The 26,692-nt window shown below is 33.2% G+C and overlaps 3 protein-coding genes across 3 annotated transcripts; all 3 read right to left on the bottom strand.

Moving 5' to 3' along the window:
- Window positions 1-841: 841 nt before the first annotated feature.
- Window positions 842-12,568, bottom strand: LOC111986617 (protein DAY-LENGTH-DEPENDENT DELAYED-GREENING 1, chloroplastic). Its single transcript, XM_024018291.2, is given in 10 exon segments — window positions 842-1,342; window positions 5,380-5,515; window positions 5,966-6,063; window positions 7,463-7,577; window positions 8,581-8,754; window positions 9,120-9,205; window positions 11,503-11,960; window positions 11,963-12,010; window positions 12,013-12,191; window positions 12,363-12,568. Coding segments are annotated over 9 exon segments (1,287 nt in total). The 5' UTR covers window positions 12,116-12,191; window positions 12,363-12,568; the 3' UTR covers window positions 842-1,273.
- A 3,274-nt stretch (window positions 12,569-15,842) lies between these two features.
- On the bottom strand, window positions 15,843-19,949 carry LOC111986597 (uncharacterized). The gene is made up of 3 exons (XM_065763655.1): window positions 19,611-19,949; window positions 19,402-19,537; window positions 15,843-16,319 (listed from the first exon to the last, which is right to left on the bottom strand). The coding sequence occupies exons 1-2, from the start codon at window positions 19,770-19,772 to the stop codon at window positions 19,403-19,405; spliced, it is 297 nt and encodes a 98-aa protein (XP_065619727.1). The 5' UTR covers window positions 19,773-19,949; the 3' UTR covers window positions 15,843-16,319; window position 19,402.
- Window positions 19,950-22,401: 2,452 nt separating this feature from the next.
- On the bottom strand, window positions 22,402-24,882 carry LOC112026049 (pentatricopeptide repeat-containing protein At4g31070, mitochondrial). The gene is given in 2 exon segments (XM_024058726.2): window positions 22,402-23,309; window positions 23,311-24,882. Coding segments are annotated over 2 exon segments (1,836 nt in total). The 5' UTR covers window positions 24,837-24,882; the 3' UTR covers window positions 22,402-22,999.
- Between the last annotated feature and the right edge of the window lie 1,810 nt (window positions 24,883-26,692).

Here is a 26,692-nt window from a genome sequence, read left to right as displayed (position 1 = left end):
TTTTGAGAAAACCACCACAAACTTAGTTGGTTTAGTATATTCTTTTCCTTTCCTGGTTTTGTGGTCCACGCAATAAGGTGGAGCCGTGGAAGAGATGAATTAGAGAGAGAGGGTGCATAATATTTATAAAAAAAATGAATAATAAAGTGATATAATTCTTTCTAAAAAAAAAAAATGATGTACATTAATTGCAGGGGCAATTATTAATTAAATTTTAATATATTAATGACGTGAAAAATAGTGTCTTTCACCACTAGATCTTATAAGAATCAAAGGTATAAAAAAGTATAACTTGAACTATTTTATATATATATATATATTTATGGCTAAATTCAAACTAAACTCTTGAAGTTAGGGGTTTTAGATTTTACATTTTAAAGTTTTAGAATATAGATTTTACCCTTGAAGTTTAGGAGTGTTTAGATTTTATACCATAACGTTTAAGAATTTGGATATTACCCTCTAAAGTTTGAGGTGTTTGAATTTTATACCCCTAAATTTTGAAACTTCATAGTGTAAAATCCAAATCTTCAAACTTTAGAGAGTAAAATCCAAACATTCAAACTTTAGTTAATAAATTCAAATTTTAAATGTTAAAGTGTAAAATCCAAATATCCCTAACGCTTTAATTGGTGGGGAAAGATCAATAGGTCTAGTGACAACATTTTTTACAATTGCTTATATAACCTATTGTGATCAGTACATAAAAAGTAATGTCACTGGTGAAACCTATAATAACCTGACTCTGGAAAGATATGAAAAATCTGGATATTCAATATGCCTCTTTCAAAAAAGTCAAATCCCGAAATAAAAAGTACATTGCAGAGCTAACAAAACAATATTTAAAATAAAAAATAAAAAGATTCCAAGCAACTGAGCAAGGCACCTTGATATAGAATTATGAAGTATGGTTGATAAACAAAATTTTGACCCTTTTTTTTTTCCCACAAAATATGTGTAACAACTTATTGTGAATTTCAAGAGAATCATGATCTTTAACTGTATTACAACCATCCACGTTAATCACTGGTGCTTGATTCGAATGACACAAGCTCATATCTTCATATAAAATATAGAACTACATTCGAGCAAGCCTGAGACCTCATTCTAATGTTTTATATACTAACAAAACCAAATACACCTCTCTATAAAAGGAAGATCAAGGAAGAAAATCTCAAGAGGGGAAAAAAAATTTTAATGTTGGTGATACACTCTACCTTTGCTTGGGAATTTCTCAGATTGCGAGAGAAAATTCCCAAATAAAAAAATTTCACTAGTGACGCTTCATTTCCCGGAATATATTGGCCACCTTAGGGGATAATCTTGGAAGGAATTTAAACAACTGTGTCACAAACACAAGAAGATAAGAAACAGAAACGATCACAGATAGAAAGAAAGCTACATTATATGAGAGAGCATGGTTATCAATAAACAGACTGTTAAAATGTATGAAGTAGGAACAAACTTCCCTTATAGGTTTTTCTGATAACTAATTTCCCTTATAGGTTAAATAATAAGGAAAGAATCAATTTCACGAGATGCTTTTCATGATTTTTTTAAATGTTCCAGAAAATGCAAAATCACATGGCAATGTTATTATTAATTTATTGCTTTATTTTAGTTTTCTACCAAATAAGACAAGCACATGTAGAAATGCAACAGGAATTAAGCCCACCAGCTATAAATTCATTGAGAAAGGAACCTTAGATTGTTTAATGAAGCTTTATTGGATAAATGGTTGTGGCGGTTTGGAATGGAGAGGGGGGCACTATGGAGGCAGGTAGAGAACTGAAGTACAACTCCATAGGTGGAGGATGTGCACCAAGGCTGTTACTGGGCCACATGGGATCAGCCTTTGGATATATATAGAAGGGGAGGACAAAGTTTTCTAGCTTCATAAAATTTGAGGTAGTGATGGAGCTTGAATGAAATTTTGGTTTAATGCCTGGTGTGGTGATGTTATCTTAAAGGAGTCATTCTCTGAGTTGTATCATAGTGCACAAGATAATAAGGAAGCTTCAGTAGCAGATCAGATACAGCTCCACAACAAGTCTGTTCACTGGGAGTGAAACTTTACATGAGCAGTACCAAACTGGGAACTGATGTCACTCTTGTTGTTCTTGGATCTATTTTATTCTACAGAGGTGTGAGGTCATGGAGAGGATAAATTGTGTTGGAGGCCGTATATTTAGAAGGGTTTCAAGGTTAGATCCTATTACAGAGCATTAGCCCCTACGGCAGTTGAAATTTCCTTGGAAAAGTATTTGGAAGCCTAAGGTCCCAACAAAAGTAGCATTTTTTCTCTGGTTGCTTCTTTGAATAAAATCCAAACAGCGGATAATCTGATAGACCGAAACATTGTGTTCATGAGCTAGAATTGTATGTGCAAGGGGGATGGGGAGATAGTGGTCCACTTGTTGCAACATTGTCCCATTGCCAGGTAGTTGTAGGATATAGTCTTTACCCTTTTGGGGTTCAGTGGGTGATGCTTGGAAGGGTTGTCACTTACTAGCTTGTTAACAAGGCTGTTTTGGGTGACATCGAACAGTGAGAATTGGAAGGTCACCCCCCATTGCTTGATGTGGAGCATCTGAAGTGAAAGAATGCAAGTAATTTTGAAGGATGTAAGAGGAAAACTCTAGTCTGAAGTTACATCTCCTAAGAACTTTATTCGAATGGTTGCGGCATCAATAATTTTCTCCTTCTCAAACTTATTAAGAGTTTATTGATCATTGTACTTTTAGAGCTTATCTGTGATGTCCATCTAATATACATCCAGTGTACTTGGTGCTATCTAGTTTTTGTTAATAAAACTTATTACTTATAAAAAAGATTATTTAATGGATAGGCTTATGTAGATGTGTTAAGAGCTTGGGAGAAGGCCAACTACAATTTTTAAGGGGCCAATGTACAACAAAATCAATTAGCACTGACGTGTGTACATTTGTTCCCCTTTAGATCCATCTCTTCAGCTGCCTGACTCTTTTTGTATTGAAATTTTTTTGGGCAAGTAAAGACTTAACTGATACAATCAACAAACATGCTTCAAAAAGAAAGTCTTGACAATCAGGAGTGAATGACTAGAGGTAGCCAAAAATACACAAATTTCTTGCTAAATGGGAACAATCATAATTTCTCCAACAAGAAATCAAGAATAGACTGTTAGGGTTCACAGATTGTTGGCGAATCCTAGTGCCAAAACAAATCAAATTAGAGTTGTATAATTAGAATTGTGTTAGGGTTGAGGCTGGTTTAGAAGTTGCTCAAAGATGATGAGTTATGATTTGTTCAAGAGGATGGGTAGTTGATCCTATGCTCTTATCTTTTACACCATAGCAAATTTTGAGTGAAACTTATTTCATTTAAAGGTAGACATCTGAAGCTTCAAAACTGGTTAGATTGACATCAAAGTTCTTAAATTATCAACTTGAATAGGAATTAATATTGAAAATTTAGCATCTCTGTTGTGTCCCAAGGACGTGGCAGAAAGCCATTCAAATAAGCTATAGCCGAAGATGGCCTCACAATAGTCAGATGTTTCATTTGAATTCAAGTAGTAGTAGTTGTTTGTTTAATTTGAATTCAAGTAGTTGAGTTTAATTTGAATTGTTATCAATAATATCGTCCTACTATCTTAGGTTGTTTTTTTATATTAAGAGTTGTTATCTTTTTTTCTCATTTGTATGTGTAATTTGAATTGGTTGCAGTTGGCAACTAAGTTCTGTATTTAAATTGAGTAACACATGAATAAGAGGCAAGCAGAAAATCCCTCTTATGTTCGGGAGACTAGTCACCTTGAATCAACTAAACTATCATTTTATTTTTCCAGTTCATAACAACCTCAAAACTTACTTTTTGGCCTTTTCCCTCTCAAACAGTCTATAGCCTCGAGACAGGCCAAGAAGTATTATTTCAATAGCAAGACACAAAATATTTTGCTCCAATATTCTACATGATAAAAGAATCAAGTGTTCTAAAGGCCAAGCACCACGGCCACAGCCAAATGTGTCCATGAAAGGAATGCAAATTTGTTGGGGAGATAACACCTTAGGGAGACTCCAATTGAATAGTTAATATAACATGTAGGGGCGCCACTTAACCCAAAAGGCTTAAGCCTATGGGTTTGGCCCAACTATGTTATATTAACCAATCCCTGTTGTCATTCTTATTCAATGTGAGACTTCACTCACACATCGTGTATACCCTATACTAATAACCTCTACACTATGTAAATCAATTACAATACTATTTGAGTTACTCCTCTAACACTCTGATAAATTTGAAACCTAAGGTATAATTTAGTCCTTGTATCAAGTCGACTACCCTAGCAGAATGAATCACTTAAAATTCTCTCTATGAATTGCAAAACCTTCTATAAAGTATAAACAAAGTCTTAGCCTCTTAGAAACTGTATCGAGAGCTTGACCATGGGCCTTCTCAATCAAAGTTATATTGAACAAATCGTATGATATTTAAATACTAATTTTAAATTGTCTCCCCGGAAAAAATAAGCCCCCTTAAAAGCAAGTTTCTTAAGACCTCTTCTAAAACCCTGCATAGTAGTATAGCATCTTTCTAGAACATTCCAACATTTCTGACTAGTTTTATAATGTCTAGAACGTAAGGCATCTTACATTTATTATATGCAAGCAATGAGAAGGGCATTTTAAAAACTTCATCATGGTGGAAATTGAATTTATTTGGTTCTTCAGAAAGCTTCAGTTAGGTGTGCTTCCTGAAGCTGTTCTTGGGTCTAAGGCCATGCACACCTACGACTTTAGCTATGAATTCAAGCATAGCCTTTTCCTCCTAGAATTTGGTCATCTCATTAAATATTCTCTATCCATAAGGGGCAATGATGCTCGTCTCATAATAGAGTTTTCTGGGCAGTATACATTTCCACTGATAATTTGGTGGTACATTGAAACATTTTTGAGTATGGACATATCCATATTAAAATTATTGGGTTGGATGTGGAACTTAGGTAGAGATTATGGTTGATGATTAGAGGTCATATAATAAACTCACTTCTAGAGTAGCTCGGAGCTTTTAAAACGTAAGCTTCCCATATTACGTGCGTGTGCGCGCGCGCACACACACGTTTTGTTCAGAATGTTTAAAATATCATGAGTTTGTCATGTTAAACACAAGTGCAGACATACAGACAGATGCACTAAGAGAAAGGAAATGTATTAACTGTTTTGATTGAATGAGAGCTCAGTCCCTTTATAACGCTGTGGAGCATGATAACAAGGAATTAACTATATTATGGGAAGCTAAAGTAACACTTTTGCATGACCAGAATCCTACTCATATATTGATTAATAAAAGGACATGAAAACATAAATTTATGTTGAAATCATCAAGTCTAGAACGTACCCAAAGTTTCACACACGCATCAATGATAACTGGAACTAGGCAGATAAATATGGTTATAGTAGACTGATCAACCTGAAGGCCATAGTGCTCAACTATTATCTCTAACAAAGTCTGCCATCCAGATTCAGAATGATACCTGGAAGTACATAATGTCATGTGTTAGAGTTGAAAAGTTGAGAAGTAGAGTATCAGCGATACAACGTGGGCTAAGTTATAATGAAAAACTGACAAGCAGAATTAAGGAATTCTGCAAAATTACAGGGAAACCACAATAAAATAAAAAGAAGGAGATTACAGTGAATGCTCGCAAGGAAAAGGTTTTAATCTGACTCAGCTAAAACATTTTGATAAAATTAATTCTTTATGCATTGTGCAGCATAAACATATAATTAAAGTCAATTTTTTCAATGGAAATGAATGTCAAGGGAAAGAAGTAATATTATTGAACCCCATATACAACATTGTGGATGGCTACCACATTTAATATCATCCCTATAAGTTTTCATTGTACTAAATCAAATTTAATTCAATGGAAAAAAAAAAAAAAAAACTAATGATTACAATTTATAAAGAGCAGATATATTACCCTAAAAAAATATCTGTGATAAGTATAATTAAGAGTGCCTTCCCAGTATCTGAAATATTATTTAATAGTTTGTAACCTGTGAATTTCAGCAAAGCTACCTGCAAAAGTAAGGGATGGAATTAAAGAACTTATGACAGTGACAACTTCATGAACTTTAAATGCAGTTTAAGATATCGTTTCTCAGCTAGACATTTTTAAGCAGAAAAGAGAGAGAAAACATATAGACGTATTGCAATAGCAAAGGGCAATGTCCACTCAACACCCACATTAAGATTGAATCCCACGATGATTGAAGCTAGTTTGAGATAATTACATATTTTTTATGGGTAAAAAATACTTTTATTGGAAAAAGAAGATGGCTGAAAACACAATCAGTGTGCATGGAACTACTTCTAAAGAATTACAATCTAACATTCAAAACAACTGAGAATTCTAAAAAATATGAGGAACGGATGCTACCCAAGGGGGTCATCCAATCATACAAAGACCTTAACAAAGACTGTTTAATAACATGCTGAGGGCATTCAAAACCATCAAAAGTTTTACAGTTCCTCTCTCACCAAATTGTCCACAAAACACACAATGGAACAGCTATTCATATATTTGATCTCCTGTGTTTATGAAGTTTTCCTTGCCAACAATCCAGCAATTGACTTATAGTCTTCGGCATATTAATGCTCAAAGAATAAGCAGAAGAATTAACTCACTTTTCATATATATATATATATAATATTTGTGACGGGATTTTATGTTTATAGGAATATGGTGATATAATGTGATGGTCTTAGAAAAAAAGGGCATTGTGGTTAAGTACACAAATATCATTAAACATATCTATGAGGGAGTAGTAACTAGTTAAAGAGCTGTAGGAAGAATGTCAAGTGAGGGGTTAATTTTAAATTAGATCTATTTTAGAATATAATGGGTTAGGTTAAGCAGCAAGCCTAAGATTGTGACGCAGCCATGGAAGATTGGTTTGCTATTACTTTGCAGATTCACCTATTCAAGATTTATTTTATTACATCCACATGTGAAATCCAATTGAAGTAGAAGTCACATGGTTTTAATGTTCTAGGTACGAGTCTTTTAGGGTTAAAACAGTTTCTCATTTGGGCTTTTCTTTTATTAGTTATGGTCAATTTTATATTCAGGGGCACATCTGTAATTTCAACAATTCCAGCGAATTAAGAGGATTTTGGTACTTTAGTTGAGTTTGAAATCTTCTAGGAGATCCTAAGTATCTTAGGTTTTATTTTCTTTAGGCCAAAGTTAGTTTTTTATTAGTTTTTACGAGTCAAACTAGCTAGGACAACAAAAAGTCTTTAGCCAGTACATTTTAGAAGCCTACCAACCACTACTCCCAAACCCCACAAAAGCAGGAGCCTTGTTTTTGTTTTATAGCCAGTAGACAGAATGTTATATCAATGAATAGTGTTGTCTGCAGTAATTCATGGACAACGATTCATGCAATAGGCAAATAGAGTAATGTCAACTTACTTTTGTCTGATTGAAGTATAAAAGAATGAACAATGAGATCCCAAATACCATATCTGACCATATGTTGGCAAATGCTCTTCGATTCTCTAACCTCCACTCATCTCTCAACTCTAATCTGTTCAAGCAAAAAATAGGAAGCCAATAAGAATAGCATTCACTGAAGAAATTAAAGTTTATAAATCTATTTTCATATGAACAGAACATAAGGAAAGTTTTCTGGGGGCAACAATTGTTTAGAATAACATTTCCAGCTGTAAATTGTCTTACAATAATTAAATACGCAATTTGTAATTGTTTATGAAGTTTTTATGTGAGAGGGGATAAAGTCATTATTCACAAATTCCTCTAATGATATGTTTCTCAAAGACACATTTCCATTAGCATTGGCATCATGAGCAAGAAGAATTCTGAATTTAGATTTATTCTAAACTTCCTATTTCCAGGTGTTGCTAATTCTGGGCATCCCGAAGCCTATGTAGGAAATTAGATATACCATCTAGGTAGGTGATAGAATCTGATGTTTTCTTATGAATCAGTTGTTCCTGTAATCTAACCTTCCTCAACTTGATACAATTTCAACAACCAAAATGTTGATGATGTGTGGCCTGAATTGCCACAAATGCTGGTCAAGTCATTGACTGAATTTTAGTGGCAAAAGGACTCCTATACTACTTGATATAGGCCCACAGCTCTAATGCCAGCTTTTGTATAGTATCTATATGTACCCAGCTCATTGAATACCTAGTGCATGAGAATTCCAAGCTGCAGCAGCCAAGGTTTTCTTGCCATCTACTTTTGTGAGAGAAAACCTAGGTTGTATTTGGGTTTTGTCTGATTTTTTTTAGAGATCTCGAGTGCCATTATTGTAATCTACCTATTTTCTTACATGAAATTTATCCTCTTTGTCACCTGTTGATGTAGGTAATTTGCCGAACCAAGTAAATTTCTACATTCTTTGTGTGTGTGTGTGCTTGTTGATTTATTTTTGTCTTTATTGTATTTTATTTGAATCTTGGGAGTGCTATTGCACAACACAAGACAACAAAAATAAATGAAAAATAAAGATAGTATCACAAATGTGATGTTGCCAAAGGAACACAAAAGTGTGCTAAACTTACGCTTTATGCCGTAACTCCCACCAAACTTCCTCATCAGAAAGAGATGGAGATTTTCCGATCTCTACCTCAAGCCGGTATCTAGCTTTGTCCATCTTTAATTCTTTTACCATTTCAAGCTTTTGATTTCTTCTCACATCAAAAATTTGTGCTGCAAGTGGGACAGTCTTCACATATCTGTTCAAAACATAGGAGTTACTTGATTCATTATTAAGAAATTAAGTTCAAGTACAAATGGCAGAAAAAGAAAATCCACGATTCAATGTGATATACTTACAAATCTTTGACTTAAACTAAAATATAAACATCCATCACCCTATACAAAATCTAGAATCAGCTGTCACTATAGTAAGTACAGAGGGAAAAAAATAGACAACCTTCCACCACAACCAGTAAATCTTTCACGATTGCATCAATATCCTTTTGTATGTGAGAGTGTTTGTATTCAAGAAAAGAAGAATCAACCAAAAGAAAATCAATGTTGAAACGCAGAGATTAGGAAAAAGAATATTACTTATCATATTTTGTTTCAAAAAATTTACCTGTCCAAAAAAGGCATGAGAACATAGTCATGTACCAAAAAATCTAGGGCCCAGGGTATAATTATCAACACCGCCAGGAATTTAGCCTGTAACAAGGAAGAATATGGTTTAGGACATCAAGTAATGATTAACAAAAGATTTCAGCAGATTATCCAAATTGTTATGAATGAATTATACATCCTTTTTAATAAGTAGATTACTAAACTAAACTGTTTTGCATATTGAATTCTTTTTTAAAATTATTTCTCGTATTTTGCATATTGTAATAAATAAAAAATCTAATGCCAAATAATTGTCAATAATCAGTTATTCAAATTATTGAACTCGCTCTCTCTCTCTCTCTCTCTCTCACATATGCACTCTGCACACCATGCCATACATACACAACAACAAGTTGCTTAATTAAAGCTTTGGAACAGAGATTCTTCCACAATCAGCCAACAACAACAACAATCTTGAATGATCAGTATTTCATATTTTTGAATTATTAAATTATTGGATATTTCAACACCTGAAATCAACAAAGAGTACTGGGTTCTTATTAATGTTTGCCCCTTTTGAAGTTGATTGCGTGCACATGCCAAGAATTTTACATCCATTACTGGAACATCCAAAGCATCAGCTACCCAACAGGCATTTGAAATCCTAAACTGCAGATCTTCAGTACACTGAAACCTTAATTAAGCAAGCCAAGATTTTATCTCTAAAAAGCAAATTCAAGTTCTCCTTAATTAAATGGCCTGTCCATGAGAACATAGGTCAACTACAGAAAGAATTTATGGAGTACTATAATCAAGATAGAAACAGAAAAAGAAAGATCATGATAGCTATCCAGTACTTCATACCGCTTTGTTTCTATTCTCCAAGGGGAACTTACAAAGGTTATGAAAATCATTCAATTTTAAGTTTGGAGGGAGGTAAGGTGAGAGAAGTTTACGGTATGATTACTGAAATTATTTGTCCCCTTGGACATGACATGTCCTAAGAATGAAAAAGGTTGTTATTTCCGTTAAATTCATTACTGCTTTCATTTTTTAGATCAAAGGGATCAGTCTCACCTTGGGCCCATGACTTGCCCTACTGCCTCAGAGGCTCAGACAAAAGGAGACTGGTGGAAAATGAAAACGAGTAGCAACCACATATAGTTTGGTAGGAAGCCTTGCAAATTTTAAATTTAAGTTGCTGCAAACCGCAAAAACCTACAGGGAGGCCCTCTTGGAATTTTTTTTTAGTAAGTATCCTCTCAGAAACCAAGACCAATGTCTTGACATCAAATTTCGAAGTCACAAAGGAGGGTGTTGAGATTGCAGAAGCTTTGATACCATTTTTTTGTGGGTGTACTTAATTATGGTAGGTTTATGTGAAATAGGAATAGAAAAATATAACAAAGTCACACAGAAAATGCAAAGATTACGGGGCATAGTATTAGGCCTACATCCTCAAGTGACACTGAGAAGAAAGTTTCACTAACAAAATAAGGAGATTCAATAGTGACACAGGGTTCTCATACAACCCAAATCCCAAATTCACCTAAAAGATCCCTATCCCACAAAATCACACAACAAGAATTGACTTTATGTTGCTGCTTGAACTCTATATTGTGGAACTAATAGGTGATTATATATGAGCACAAAGTCGGCTAACCGCTTAAACCAAGCAAGAAATGGAGTCAGGCTTGTAAACCAACATTCAAGACACGTTTTAACAGGTGGCAAGAAGTTGTGCTACAAATAAAATTCATACGAAAACCTATATTAAGATGTAATTCTAGATCTATATCATGCTCCATTTGGATTGCAACATATATTCTTCTCCAGTAAAAGCGACTTTAATGAGAAAAAGAATTTAGCAAATTAGTGCCAAGATTAAGTGGTAAACTGCATTCCTCCTACCAGGTGACAAATGAAATTTCAATTATTAGTTTTCTGGAGATCCTATCACTTTATATTGGTACAAATTATAGAACTAGGATTGATTACCTTTTCTTACATCCACTATTTTGCATCATGGTCATTTGATGTATAATTGGCTTTCTTAACATGTATTATTAGAGTCCAGCCTTTTGACTAAAATCATAATGAGAGAAAAAGAAAAAAAAATTTATCATCAAATTGTTAAAAGGCCACTCAAGTGCTTTTATCCTCAGAAATAGTTACCACTACACCAGGACCACATTGCCGTAGTGGGATGTTGTCAATTTGCATCTCAACTACATTTGATATGTGATAATTATCAGCAAGGATGGATTTACTTGAATAGCACAAGAAACCCATAAACAGCCCATGCAATGCAAGTTCACAGGGATTAGCACCGCAGATAAACATATTATATAGATTAAACAATCATAAGTATCTACCAAAACAAGTTGCATATATAAACTTACCGAATTCAGTGATGCAAACCGGAAAACTCGGTCTTCATACAACATATCATCATCTTCCTCCCCAATAACCAAATCCCTAACAGACTCAATAAAACCCTTCTCAGGAATCATCTCACTAGGATCAGCCTGCACATCTTCCCTTGAATTCCCAACTCCACTATCCCAATCTTGACTCCATGAAGAATCACTAACATGGTTATTCCCATCCACAAGCCAATCCTCCCACCTCCGGCTCTCCTCATTCATCATATCCTCTTGTGCTTCCCTTAACTCTACAATTGCCTCGGCCCTCCTCTTCCACTCCTCAAACTTGTCTCCTTGTGACAATTCTTCATCACTAGAGACCTCCAATTGGTCCTCAACCATGTCATCATCCTTCAAACCAAACCAATTGCCATCTTCATCAAAAAAGAACTTTTGCCACCAACTCCTTTTCCTCGTATGACGACTATTATTCTAGCATTCGGAACAAACCCACTAACACACCTCCGTTTCCCACCAATTGAGCCGAATAACTCGACGAATTGCGGCGCAATACTTCTTGGTTAGTAAAGATTAAGTTTTGGCATAACACAATTGAGTTGCTCATTAAGAACATGAATAAAACCCACATTTTCCAGTTTCCTCAAAGCAATAAAGCAATCCAAGTTGTGTTCAAAGCAGTCAAAAGACCACCATAACCCTCAATCCTAGCCACACACACAATCAAAAACAACATGTTTCGTTGGTTTCTTGAAGCACTGATACTATGTTGTCATTCATAGCTCAACAAAAGAAACTGAACAACAAAAACAACAACAGCAACAAGATTGTCTTTTTATGTAATTCAGGAGAAAAAGAAGAAACTTTAAATCACATACCAACTCAGCTGAGCAAATCCATGAATACCCAGAAACCCAAAAAAGCAGAAAATGGTGTCTCTTTGAGTTTCCTTTCGTGTGAAAGTGAGGATTAAGGAAATGAGAAAAAAAAAAAAAAGTCAGTCTTAAATGTGTCTTTGGAGTGTGAAACCCCAAAGAGCTGTTGTAGAATGTGGCTTGTGCTGCAGACTTTGATTAAGAAGAGGGAAGTGGATAACGGTTTGGGGCTAATTGTAATTTAATGTAGAATTTAAGCTAGCTGATCGCCCACGCTATTTTCTTGTTAAATTACCTGATTGCCCTTCAAGTTTGAGGATTTTTTTTTTTTTTTTTTTTCTCTTTCTCAATGAGCTTAGCAGTAAATAATTAACATCTTACTATGTTAAAAAGTCTTAGCCCAATGGATATTGTTTTGATATTTTCAATAGAAAGGTTTATGATTCAAATTCTTTTATTGTAGTTATCAAAGGTTTTTGATATTTTCAAGCTTGATGATTTTTTTTTTTTTCCAAATGAGCCCAAGTAGAAAATATCTTGTTAAAGCATCCACAGCAATGCCCTTAAAATAACTTTTTAGTTATTTTATAGCTTCAAACAAATAAAATTATCTCACAGCAATGTTGCTAAACTTAAAATATTTTACTAACTTGCTACAGTGAGCTGCTACTACTAACAGCTTACTGTAACAAGTTGCTACAAATATTTAATTATTTTATCTTTCTTCTCTCATTATTAAAATAGTTTCTCTTTCTTTCTTTCTCTCACCCTCTCTCAAGTGTAGCAAGCTTATTAGATATGACCTCAAGTTAAGAATTTTATTGATTTCAAGCTTATTAGATCTAATAAATCGGTAATAAAGCCTCAACTTCAATTTCTACTTTTCTATTTCCCAAAAGAAAAAACCATTAACTTTTAGGTTGAGGATTGTTGGGAAAAAAAAAAAAAGGTTTTAAGTAGCGTTTTTGTAAGTATATGAACATTTTTTTTTGGTTGAGAATACAAAGTATTTTTAACATACACACACAAAGAGAGAGAAGAAGGTTTTAAAGAATATAGAGCATATGAAGTTTTTTGATAAGCTATAAGTATATGAAGTTTCTAACACCATAACTATTTACAATAAAGTTGTGTTGCAACCTTTATGAAAGATACATCTCTATGACTTTTGGTGAAAAGGGTGTGATCCTTGATGAATGGGTGTTATTATTGGTGAAAGGGGTTACAACCTTTGGCAAAGGCTGCAAGTGGTAGAACTAGAAAGGACACAACTTTTCATAGGAGCATATGCTCATCTATAAATAAAAGGGAATGTTTGATTATTATGTTCTCAAACAATCTCTCCATATGTAAATTACCAATTTACCACTCTCATGGGATTGCCATACCTAAAAGGGATATTGCTTTTATAATAAAGTGTTTTTTAAAATTAAAAATCGCATGTATATTACTTCCATTATGTGTTTTATGTGGCCCTTGACTATGTCATAAGACAAAAATAAAAACGTCTGGGAAAGTGGGATGAACTAATGCCAAGTGATATGAAGGCGAAGGGGTAGGGAAGACAATCTACCAACATGTCAAAGTTTTGTACTTTCTTCCAAAATTCAAGCTGACTTTGAGAGTTTGAACATGAACAAGAGTGCATGAGATTGTGTGATAGGGAGTTGAGTCATGAGTGTTGCTCTAAGTTGGCTAAGCTCACAAGGGATTAGGGACAAAAAGTGGTAGTGTCACTTGTTGATCATATGAACCACTTCCTATTGTATGTGTAAATTGACTGGATGGTGTAAATGATTGATGCGTTTGAGATAGCATGCTATGGACAAGTAAAGAAGTCGTTGACATTGCGTTATATGGTAGAGCCCAAGCCTAAATATTCCCCCATATTTAAGCATGCTAACTAGACTAACAAGTGTGCACTCTAGACTCTAGTTAGTCTAGAGTTCCCATCAATTGTACACTGTAGGACTTCATTTGTGGAACTCAATATGAGCTCGTTATAAGCTATTCTTGCATCTGACAATCATTGATGGACCTAAAAATATTTACGATAAAATGCAAAACTTATCTTCTAAATTTTACTAGAATTTATTTCAGTTTTTTAACTTTTATTTCACTCATTTTAGTCATTTAGAGTATGTTTGGTTGGGTGAATTTTAGGGAAGATGAAAAAAAAAAAAAAGAAAGAAAATGGCTATAAAATATTTTAGGTGGATGTTTGGTTGGAGGGAGGGGAGGAAAAAAAAAATTGGTGAGATCTGGATATTTTTACCCCAAACTTATCAAAAAAATTTCTCCCCAGAATGGGAGAAAAAAAAAACCTAAGTATAAAATGCTCATGACTGAAACGGTCAAAAATGCCCATATGCAAAGTGCACACGGTTTTGTTCTTTGCCTGTTTGCATCTTTCTTTTTATTTATTTTTTTTCCCTTTGATTTTTGTCTCTCTGACCCTGTTATATTATTTGTCCCATTTTTTTTCATCTTCTTTGGTTTTTGTCTTTTCTTATACTTCTCATTCGTTTATTTATTTATTTATTTTTTCATCATCTTCTTTTGTTTCTCTGGTATACTATTTGTGTCAGTTTTTTTTTCTTTATTCTTTTTTTTTTCATCTTTTTTTTTTTGTTTTTTTTTTTTTTGGGTCTTTTCTTATACTTCTCATTTTTTTTTTTCATCTTCCTTTAGCTTGTTCTCTTTATAAAAAATAAAAATAAAAATAAAATTTTGTATCCCTACATAATTTTTTTTAATAAAAAAAGAGTTGTTTTTTACTTTATTTAATAGGGATATACTTGTAAATTTATTCCAATGTTAGTCCCCACCAAATAAATGAGATTTCTATCTCTCCACTTTTCTATCATCCAACCAAATAAAAATAAGAGAAAATTAAATCTCTTCTATTCTCTAACTTTTTTATCAATTCTTCATTTTTTATCATCTTACTTTTCCATCCTTCCAACCAAATAGACCCTTAATTCTCAAGTTTATTTTCAATTAAGGTCTTTCCGTCAACTTTCGTTAATTTTTTCTATAAAAAAAATCTAGAAAATATTTTTCAACCATTAATTATATTTTTTTTAATTAAAAAAATTTGAAAAAAATTAAAATTTTGACAATTAACCACAACATTTAACAAAAATTGATGAAGAAACCTTAGTCGAATAATAAACTTAAAACTTAGAAGACTGAAACATACAAAAGCAAAATTAGAGAATTTCAATAAATTCTGATGATACATAAAAGGCAATTTTGCAATTTAACCAAATATTTATTAATTTAGATGGATGTTATCGGTTGATCATTTGTTGACGCAAAAGCATCCACGTTGGTAAACGCATCTTCACAGGTGCAGACATAGGCAGTTAGTCAGTCAGAAGACTCAAGACGGTCTGTAGGCCATCTAATCAAAATTAGGACACAAATCCTCATGGAAAGGGACACTAATCTTACATTTACAAAGATTTTGGCGACGGAAGAAACAAGGGGAAAGACTAAAGGAAATCTTAACAAGTAGAAACTATTTTGTCCAGGTACATGGATTGGAAGTTCACATAATCTCCCCAACTTCACATTCTGAGGGAAGGTAGAGGTGTTGTCTTGTCCAGACGCAAAGAATTGAGACTTTAAATATGGTGAAAGGAACCATAACTCCTTCAAATCCAAAAACTTAAATGATGAATGAACCAAGATCTAAGGATGTTAGTATGGATATCCTAATAATAAACAACAACGCATTAAAAAAAAAAAAAAAAAAAAATCATCCAAAGAGATTCTGGTGAGAGAATTCAGTGCACACTTTAGGCTATAAGGCCCCCTTAATCATGCTTCAGTCTATATGGTTGAAACACTCGATTACAAACAATAATTCTTTTAAAAGGCAAAAATCTTGATTTTCCACCAGCTTTTGTGCAGATGCTGCTAAGCAATTCTTGAAACCTGCTGTCTAGAATTCACCTGTGAAGAATTTTAAAAAAAAAAAAAAAAAAATCAGGAATACAACTAAAAAAGGGCTCCAATTCAGTCTCATGGGACCGAAGCTGAAGCAGTAGAGCTATGCCAATTCTATTAGATAGTGACCAAAAAACTGCATCAGAGAACGTTAATGCTGTTAAAGCTTACATTTTCTTGCATTGGGTTGCAACTTACAAGAACTGCAAACTGCAAAAGTTTGAAGACTAAAAAAGGAAAAATAAGAATAATAATAATAATAATGCTATGTGAAGCATTGAGCAGTGGCATAGATGTACTGCATTGTTTGAATCTTTTTATCTTTTGAGAGGAAAGATCGTTTGAATCTAGTATTGAGTTACCCTGGTGTTCAACTCTTAGGAAGTATAATCTCAATTTTGGAATTGTTCATCAACCCATTTTACCAAACAAGTAGTCAAATTAGTTAATATCCATACTTCGATAAGAAAAAGTCAACAGTCATATTCAATAAGAAAATTCCATATTTTAACTAGAGATTTGGGTTTATTTTGTTAAAGCAATGACAAGAATCATTGGAAGAACTCGTTCATCTTCTTAAGGAATCATAGCCATGACAAAAATATTTGATTAAATAATTCTTGCTACAAACAAAAGTACAAAACTATGAGCTAAGGGCACATAAACACAGAAAAAGCTACAGAGAGATCACAACAAATAGCTAATTACTGCCAAAGCAACAAACGAGCATTACCCATTTTCCAGCTCGAGCATTACTAAGTCCTAACTACAAATATCTAGTTAGTGCCAAGGCTTCTGATATGCTCCAAGCATTTCTAAGCATAAAATTGGTAAAACCAACTTAGAATACTCAATAATTTAAAACTCCTCCAGTAGAATGAAAGGATACAGGAACATGAGCATCTACTGGTTGAGGAAGGCATCATCCTAAGCTCTAGGAAACAAGCTCTTAAGAAACAAATATGTTCTTTTCCATTTCCAACTAAAAATACAAATCAATCCTTTTTCTTTTACCTTTTCTTCTATTTCTTATTGAGTAAAAGTGCACCTATCATCTATGTTCATACTATGACACTCATCATTTGTAATATTTAATGAATGATTCTCATAATATTAAGTAGAATATTACATGCTTCAAAAGTGCAATGGTCATTTCTGGAAGCACGTCACCCTCCACTTCACTGGAACACAATGTGAATCTACCTAATCACAGATTATATACCCTAGGTCAAAAATTGCTCTTGCAATTCGAATATAACACCTGTTCTACTATATTGTTGTTTTATGCTTAACAACTTGTTTGTTGCATATTTCAACTCCCATTTGGTAGAACATAGTTTTCATTGTTTCTTCCATAAAGACCTGATGCAAAACTACTTTACGCTTCAGTGAATAAGGTCAAATTCAAAGTAGATCAAAATCCATGCATCTCCAAGCATCTACAGTGGTTCTTGTACAAGTGCAATCATATATTTTCGGGAAAACACACCTCTCCTAAGCATAAAAAACATTTGACAGCTTTCAACCAAAAAAAAAAAAAAAAAGCGACCGCGTAAGCTTTTCCTAACCAAAACTCAAAAAACACTTTTTTGATTGATTGATAAGATTAAGAGCAAAATTTTCAGGTTCGATTGACCCATCAAGGCCACTGAGCAAGAACAAGCGTTGGGTTGTTGCTGAAATCCTTAAGAAAGCTCGAATTTATCAACCGCCTTCGCCGCCTTCCAAAACCGCTACTCAAACACCCTCTTCCACCTAAGGTTTGATCAATGTGTTTATCTGTTTTATTGTTTCTGTTTTTGTCTTTACTAGTTATGCATTGTTTAATTAGTAGCTTATTTTCATTATTAAAAAAAAAAAAAAAAAACGAAAAAAAGGTCGTACCCAGTGTACAAAGCTCGTGCAAAAGTGGGGTTTAGGAGAGGTAATTAGGAGGTGGGCTTATTCCCATTTTTTTGAATTTTTTTTTCCATTATTATTGCGAAGTAATTAGTAAGCATTATGACTTCCATTGAGCGATTAACATGTGATTAGGGACCGTCTGTTGAGTTCTTATATTATTTTTTTTTTTGAGCATAATTTTGANCAAAAGCAGATTGTCAACTTTAAGAAAGCTCAACGATTAAAAGACCAATGCATTGTTTGGTTTGTATAACCAACATCAAATGGAAAAGGCAACCTTAAACAGTTAGGAAAAAAAAGTACCAACAGCTGCTAGACTCAGAGGAATTTATGACAGTATTGACATATTTCCAGGGGTTCAAGGGATAGCCTAGGCATCCTTTGTGGTACCCCATGTCTGTGGTTTGAACCCCACCCTCTCCATCTTCCACTATCTACCAATATATGTATATATATATATTCAAAGTAATGCCATATTTCCAACCTAAACTGTTAGAGAGATCAGTAAGCGATTGAATTGACCATTTCATATTAGCTTAATCTCTTGTGACCAAATTACTATATATAGTCCTCATAAAATAAATATAAGAACTACAAAATTCATGACATCTCGTCAGACCGAGTATAAAAGGTTTATAACATCAAAAACTCATGACCAATAACAAAATCAGTTCATACACCCATCTCAAAAGAATAAAAATCAAATTTTTACAGCACTGTCCCTAAACATGTTTTTTGCACAATGAAAGTCTGATAGAAAATGGCATTAAAGGAAATCCCTGAAACCTCAAAACTTTTGGTCACCTATAGCTACTCATTAAACAGAAAAAACTCCAATGTATAAACAATTCATATACACCCATCTCAAAATTATGCTCAAAAGAAAAAATAAATATAAGAACTCAACAGACGGTCCCTAATCACATGTTAATCGCTCAATGGAAGTCATAATGCTTACTAATTACTTTGCAATAATAATGAAAAAAAAAAAAATTCAAAAAAATGGGAATAAGCCCACCTACTAATTACCTCTCCTAAACCCCACTTTTGCACGAGCTTTGTACACTGGGTACGACCTTTTTTTCGTTTTTTTTTTTAATAATGAAAATAAGCTACTAATTAAGCAATGCATAACTAGTAAAGACAAAAACAGAAACAATAAAACAGATAAACACATTGATCAAACCTTAGGTGGAAGAGGGTGTTTGAGTAGCGGTTTTGGAAGGCGGCGAAGGCGGTTGATAAATTCGAGCTTTCTTAAGGATTTCAGCAACAACCCAACGCTTGTTCTTGCTCAGTGGCCTTGATGGGTCCAATCGAACCTGAAAATTTTGCTCTTAATCTTATCAATCAATCAAAAAAGTGTTTTTTGAGTTTTGGTTAGGAAAAGCTTACGCGGTCGCCGATGTTGCACTGGTCGTGCTCGTCGTGGGCCATGAACTTCGAGGTGCGCTTGACGTAGCGATTGTAGAGCTTGTGGTGGAAAAGTCTGTCCACTGCCACCACTACTGACTTCTGCATCTTGTTCGATACCACCATTCCCACCACTTGCTTCATCTTTCTCTAATTCTCTAGCTTTGTTTGTTTGGTTGCCGAGAAAACGAAAGAAAAGAATATGTGAAATGAAATGAACTAATAAGTTCTTTTTGTGAGTTTTGACTGTCACAACTTAAAAATGAGGGTTTTGGGTTTTGGCTGAGAACGAAGACGGAGTGTTGATTTGTTTTTTTGTTTTTGTTTTTGGCTCAATATCACTATAGGGTGTCTTTGGTAAATTCGTTTTTTAGGGCGGTTCAGATAGTTTAACTGGATAAATTTTGTATCATCGAATAAAAAATTTAGGGTTTAATTTTCATTGATATCAAAAATTGATTAGTGTTTTGATTTAATGATAAAAAGTTATAATTAAAAGCAGATATTATAGGGTGAAACTTATAAAAAAAAAAAAAAAATCATCTTTTGGGTTATTGGGCAAAATTTGCAAAATATTATGGGTTATTATATTCTCCTCTTTTGAGATTTGGAGAAATGATTCTCCAAAATGATTCTCCACCAAAAACTTAAAAAGAGAAAAAAACATTTTCTGCATTTGACATTCATTTACCAAAATTTATTAAATTAAAATTTAAAAAAAAAATATCATCTACTAACATGTCCTTTACTTAAGGGTTAGTTTCCAAAATTAGCATTCATTTCAAAATTAAAATCATTTTTTTAAAGTTTTAATTCAAGTGTATATTAAAATATTAAGTATCATTGCCGGTTTTTTTTTTTTTTTTTTTCTCAATGGGTTATGGAGAGATTTGCCAGTCTAAATGTTTTGGTACTTGATAAATTTTGCATTTTTATTTTAAATTTATAAATTCTGTTTTTACTAACCATGGTTAAACTTTTGTAAAGTGAATCTTAAAGAAATTTATAATATTTTGCTATTAATATAAACAAAATTTTGATGGGGGTTGGGGGGGGGGTTTAAACATTTTTTCTCTTCAAGTTTAGGGTAAAGTGTCATTTTCTTAAACATCAAAGAAAGGGAATGTTATTACCCCAAATTATTATTAAGGCAAAAATATAATTTCCACCCAATAACTTTGATCAATTTTCATTTTAGTCCAAAGTTTAAAAATTATCATTTTAGTTCATTAACTTTGATCAATTGTCCTTTTATGATTTCTAAGTTTAAAAAATATCAGATTTTTTGTTTAAATAATCTAAAAAATTATTTTTTAATGTTAAATAATGTGAAATGACGTCATTTTAAGGGAATTATCGGAAACTTTTTAGTGACAGTAAATGAAAAAGCTAAAAATGATTGTATTATCAAAGTTAATGGACTAAAAAAAAAAAAAAAACCAATTTTTAAACTTTGTAGATTAATATGACAATTGATCAAACTCATAGAGTTTAAAGTATATTTTTTGCCTATTATTAGTAATTATTTAATTGGAAAACATTTGGAAATATAGCATTTTTTTTTCTAAGGTAATCAAGCTTAAAACTCGTGATTTTAAGTGCTGCATTCCCAAATAACTTCAAAATAACACCAATTTAAATCATTAATATTAAAAAGAGATTATTTAGCATTTTTTACCTAGTTTTTGCACAATCCGACATGAGCAAATCCAATTCAACACGGTTTTATATCACAATAATAAATAATTGATATAACATAAGTCATATATTAGGTTGGGCATTGATTCTAACATACTCCTTATTATACATCCTTCATGCACATCGCCCCTTTCACATTTAAATGTGTGAAATTATCGACATTGTGTGTACAAAGTACACATTAACAAATGTATAAGAAAGTTTTCCCTATTGGTTTAACAATTAACAATTAAAAATCATACTTTGCCATCCAAACCAAGATAATAATTTGAACATACCTTCTCGGTAACTCAATGACAAAATTATCTTACATCCCCAAACAAAACCAATCACATTCTATTTATCAAAATACCAACATTCATTAATTAGGACTGTTCATACCAATTAGTTAATTAGTACAAACTTCCCCTTTTTCCATCTTGATCTAATAGTGTATTTGAACTAAGGGGAAGTAGATGGAGGTCGTTTAATTCACTTTGTTTGGATTTTTTTTTTTTTTAAAAGGAAGGGGGAAAATGTTTGGGGAGATTTGGAGGAGGTAAGATAATCTTCCAAACCCCTCATTTTGTGTTCTTCCGAAATAGGAGAATCTAGAGATAAGCGAGTTTCACTTATATGTATATTTTAAAAAAATATATCATTTTTCCTCTTATGATGTCAATTTATATATATTTCATTAGATCAAACAAATGAGGGGTATAATTGTCAATTTATGTGATGTCTTATTATTTCCTCTTCACACTTTTAATATTACTAAATTACACTTTTCACCCTTAAAGTGTAGGGTTGTTTTCATTTTGGTCCATTAAGTTTGGGATTTTTCATTTTAGTCCACCAAGTTTGGTTTGTTTGTTTGATTTTTTTTTTTTCAAAATAATCCTTTTGTCCATATTTGTAATTGATTTGGCCGTTAAGTGCCAACCAAACAACAACGTCATTTCTTATCTCTCTCTCTCTCTCTCTCTCTCAAGTCATCACTACTTCAATTGCATTTCCGTTAATTCCCAAAACTTATAAATATCTATACATAGTTCATAATTATGCGAGCCAAATAATCCATATAAAATTCATAATATGCACAGAATATCATGCATTGCCATCAGTTGTCTAGAATCGTTACAACAACAAACCAAGCCTTAGTCCCAAAACATTCAGGTCGGCAAATCTATTCTTTTCATCATTCTATCCTATCCAAAGTCACTCTATCTTCAACTCCTTAATTGACATATCATTTTTTACTACTATGCTATTGTAAATGAATAAAAAATGCATTTGTTACAATTACAAATTTTCTCAAATACTTTAGACAACCATTACTTGTTTGCAGAAGTTCTGGCTTGTTGACACTGCTAGAATTAGAAGAAGGGCAGCTATAGGTTAAACAGGTAGTACGGCGGAAGCTTTATCAGTGAATCGAGCATTTTGAGCCACATATCTTTCTAATGTTGTTGCTCTTGTCATTGAGGCCATGGCTGGTATCACGGAATAAGTACTCCATCCATTTCCTTTTTTGGGGACATTATATAATCTTTTTCTACCTTAACAAAACTGTATTGCACCTCAGTGCAAAATTTGGTGAAACCAAAAATGCATTTTACACAAATTTCAATGGAAAAATTTGATTGTGGGTGGATATGCTTGGCCTTCATTCTTCAACCCAAATGCTTGATAAATTACAGTTGCTGATTGTTTCTACTACTTGACAAGCTCTTATACTCCAGCTCAATTCTGCTGAATGCATAACATTTCTTCAAGCCTTGTACCCTTGTGAGTCTCCTCACCTCTTCCACCCCAGGCCAATTACCAGCTTCAGCATAAACCATACTCAACATGGTATAATTGGCAGCGTTATCAGGTTCTGATTCGATAAGCCAAAGTGCTAACTTTTCAGCAATTTCCAATCTTCCATTAACCTTACAAGCAGATACCAAGGAGCTCCAAATTTTTGTACTAGGTTTCATGGGCATTGCTCTTACAACCTCACATAGTTAAGGGAATTTTATCATCTTTCATTACACAATCAAAGATCTTTCGTCCCTCTTCGACAAGGCCAGTATGGTTGCAAGTGGATAATAGAGCAAGGAAAGTCATTGAATCTGGCTTCATCCCTTTGTCTTGCATCTCATGGAAGAGTTGCAAAGCTTCTTCACCACAACCATGAAGACCATAGCCACTGATTAATGTGCTCCATGAAGTGCAATCTCTGGTTGGCATTTCTTTAAAAATTTGATGGGAAGCCATGAGACAGCCACACTTTGCATACATATTTATAAGTGCATTCCCAATGAAAATGTCAAAGTTCAAGCCAGATTTCAGGATATAGCCATGGACTCCACATCCATGCTTTAGTGAAGATAAACTGGTGCAGACAGAAAGTATGGCCAATAGAGTTACAGAGTTAGGCTCTATTCCCTGCATCTGCATTTGGCTAAAAAGATTCATTGCTTTGCCGCTATTCCTACTTTGAGCATAGCTCCCAATAATCAAACTCCACATCACAACATCTTTAATAATTGACTTCTCAAAAATGATCTCAGCAGAATGCAAAGTTTCCTGGAATTTGCAATACATATGTATGAGAGCTGCTGAAAAATGATGATCTGCATCAAATCCATGACGAAAAGCATAGCCATGAATCTCTTTGCCATGCTCAATATAGCCCAACTCTGCAAAAGCTGGTAACACTGTAAGTAACGTTACTCGATTGGGTTTAACCCCGGAAACCTGCATTGCTTGAAAGCAATTGATTGCCATATCGTAGTTTTGATTAGCCGTGCAGCCAGAAATCATAGCAGTCCATGAAACTTCATTTTTATTTTCCATTCCTTCAAAGACACGTAAAGCTACTAATGAGTCATGACATCTCAAGTAAAAATCAACCAAAGCCGTTGACAAAAACACCGACTCCTTGATCATTCCATCAACAATAACAAGCCCATGAATTTGTCTCCCTAGTCTAAACTCCCCTTTCTTTGCACAAGCTGACACTACGGCGGCAATTAACTCGGGCTTTGGTTCAAAACCACACATATACATCTCCTTAAACATTTCTAAAGCGTCTCCGCAATACCCATTTTGTAAATAGCAATTTATCATGGAATTCCATGAGATGGTGTCTCTATGAGGCATTGTATCAAACACTTGACGTGCAGCTCCGGTAATGGAAAATTTAGCATACATAGAGACGAGAGAATTGGATATAATTGCCTCTGAATCAGAGCCTGTCTTGAGGGCCATGCAGTGAAGCTGGAGTCCAAAATGGTAGGACTGAGCATGAGAGCATGCCTTGATGATTGAAGGAATAAAAATGGAGGTGGTTGCATGGAGACCCAATGGATGAAGCTCTTCTTTGTATAGTTCAAGTGTTTCGTTATAAAGTCCTTCGGAAACGTAGTCTCTAATTTTACAGTGAATGGCTGGAATTGATAGTGTGGGGTCTACAGTTGAAGAGAATCGTCTGATCAAAGGACGCATAATTGATGATCCAAATCTTGGCCATGTTGATATCATGGGTATTGAAAGTAGGCAGGTCCCAGAGAGCACAACTGAAAAACTTTGCAACCTATCTGTTCATTTTAAAATAAAGGGGAAATTTCATTTAAAAAAAAACAAAAAAAAAAAAAACCAAGAGTATATACCTATTTCATATTAGGTAGCAAATTTTAAAATTTGTAAATTAAAGTTATAAACTTATGGTTCAGTGTAAATTTATACTTATTGTAAAAGTGTGTTTTTATATTTAATCAGTGTGTCACTTAAGCAAAAATCAAGTACAAGTCATGTGCTATTAATTTCTATCTAATTTAACAGCGCAAAGTATAACAAATATCATTTGAATAATTTATAGTGCAAAGTGTAATCTGGTCTATAGTTTAGGGTAGTGAAATGTAATTTCTCCAAACTTATGAAATGGTTTCAATTTAAAGCTTTTATTCATCTCTATTATTTATGCTTATTTTGGATAGGAATGGAGTAGAGAAGATGGAAAAAGTAGCCGGAAAACATTATATTTCACCTAACCAGAAAGTTTTAATTTTTTGGTAATCAATTTCTCACTCTGAAAAAATCTTTGTCTGTCTACCCTTTCACTTCATTGATACTCAAATTGATTCATGAGAAACTCTAAGTTAAATGTAGAGTTTTAATAAATGAATTCTTATTTGCTATGTTATTATCCAAAATAATAAAAATGAATGACGAAGATAAACAAAGGCCTTATATTGAAATGATTTGATAAGTTTGGATTTTAATTGACAAAATTTAAAACATGAGACTTCATTTGAAACATGGTAGAAAACTTTGGATTTTTTTTTTCATTATGAAATTTCACCTAAAATAAAAATCTTAACGTGTAATGTAGTTCATGAATATAGCACACACTTTTTCCCTTTTTGGTATTTGGTGCTTTTATTTTATTTTAAAGTGTAAATAAGATGATTGTAAACTTCAAAAATCTAGTAAGCATGACCAAAAGTCTTGTAACTCAATTGACATCTCTTGATATATATATTCTAATGGGATTCAAATCTACCCTCACTCAATTATCTAATTATCAAAATTAAAAGTTACACTAGACCGATATTACTAAATTATGAGATGGCGTATATATACTTATAGTTTATTGTTCGATATAGAGTTCTCCTTTCAAGCTATTGGTAGGAGAACTCCATATAAATAATTAAATATAACATATTATTATTGGATAAGCTATTTCTCTCAATGAATCCTCTAATTTTTATTTAGAAATAAGACATGTGACATTTAAAAAATAAGTTTGTCTCTTATGTTTCATATTTCTTTTTAGTCATTTTGGTCTTCTTAAATCTTATGTATTTCTCATCCTTATCTAGAAAAAAAAAAAAATTCCTTGACATAAAATATTACAAATATATATACCACAACACTGCTAGTAGTTTCACAAGTTCTAAATAGTTTAACTAATAAAATCTCTTAAGAGTCTTGATTTCAAATCAATGATACACCCAAACGAATTGATATCTTGTAGAATATGGCTTTAATTAGGAGTTCGATTCCTAGTTAGATTTGGATAAGGAAGAAATTTTATTTATTTTGGATTACTGTTGTTGTAAGTTATCAAGGTCTATTAGAAGTCTTGTCTACAACTTGATTTGAAATTCTTTTTGAAATAGGAGTGATTCTCCTTTTGTGTGTGGAAAATAAGTCTAGTTCTTTTTGGTTTTGGATATGCTAGCCGACTTAAGTCTCCTATATAAGTAGAGTGCTGTTGTGGCAAATCGAGAGAGTAGGTGTGAGAAAAAGAGGCTCTCTTTTGTTTAGTTCTTTGATATTTGTAAGTTGCAATTTGGAATAGTGAGAGAGGTTTGTTACCGCTTGGTTTTGGTTTC

Source organism: Quercus suber, unplaced genomic scaffold, assembly GCF_002906115.3.
Source record: "Quercus suber isolate HL8 unplaced genomic scaffold, Cork oak 2.0 scaffold_517, whole genome shotgun sequence".
Taxonomy (NCBI): Eukaryota; Viridiplantae; Streptophyta; class Magnoliopsida; order Fagales; family Fagaceae; genus Quercus; species Quercus suber.
Note: the sequence above shows the minus strand (reverse complement) of the source record. Positions and strands in the feature narration are given on the sequence as shown.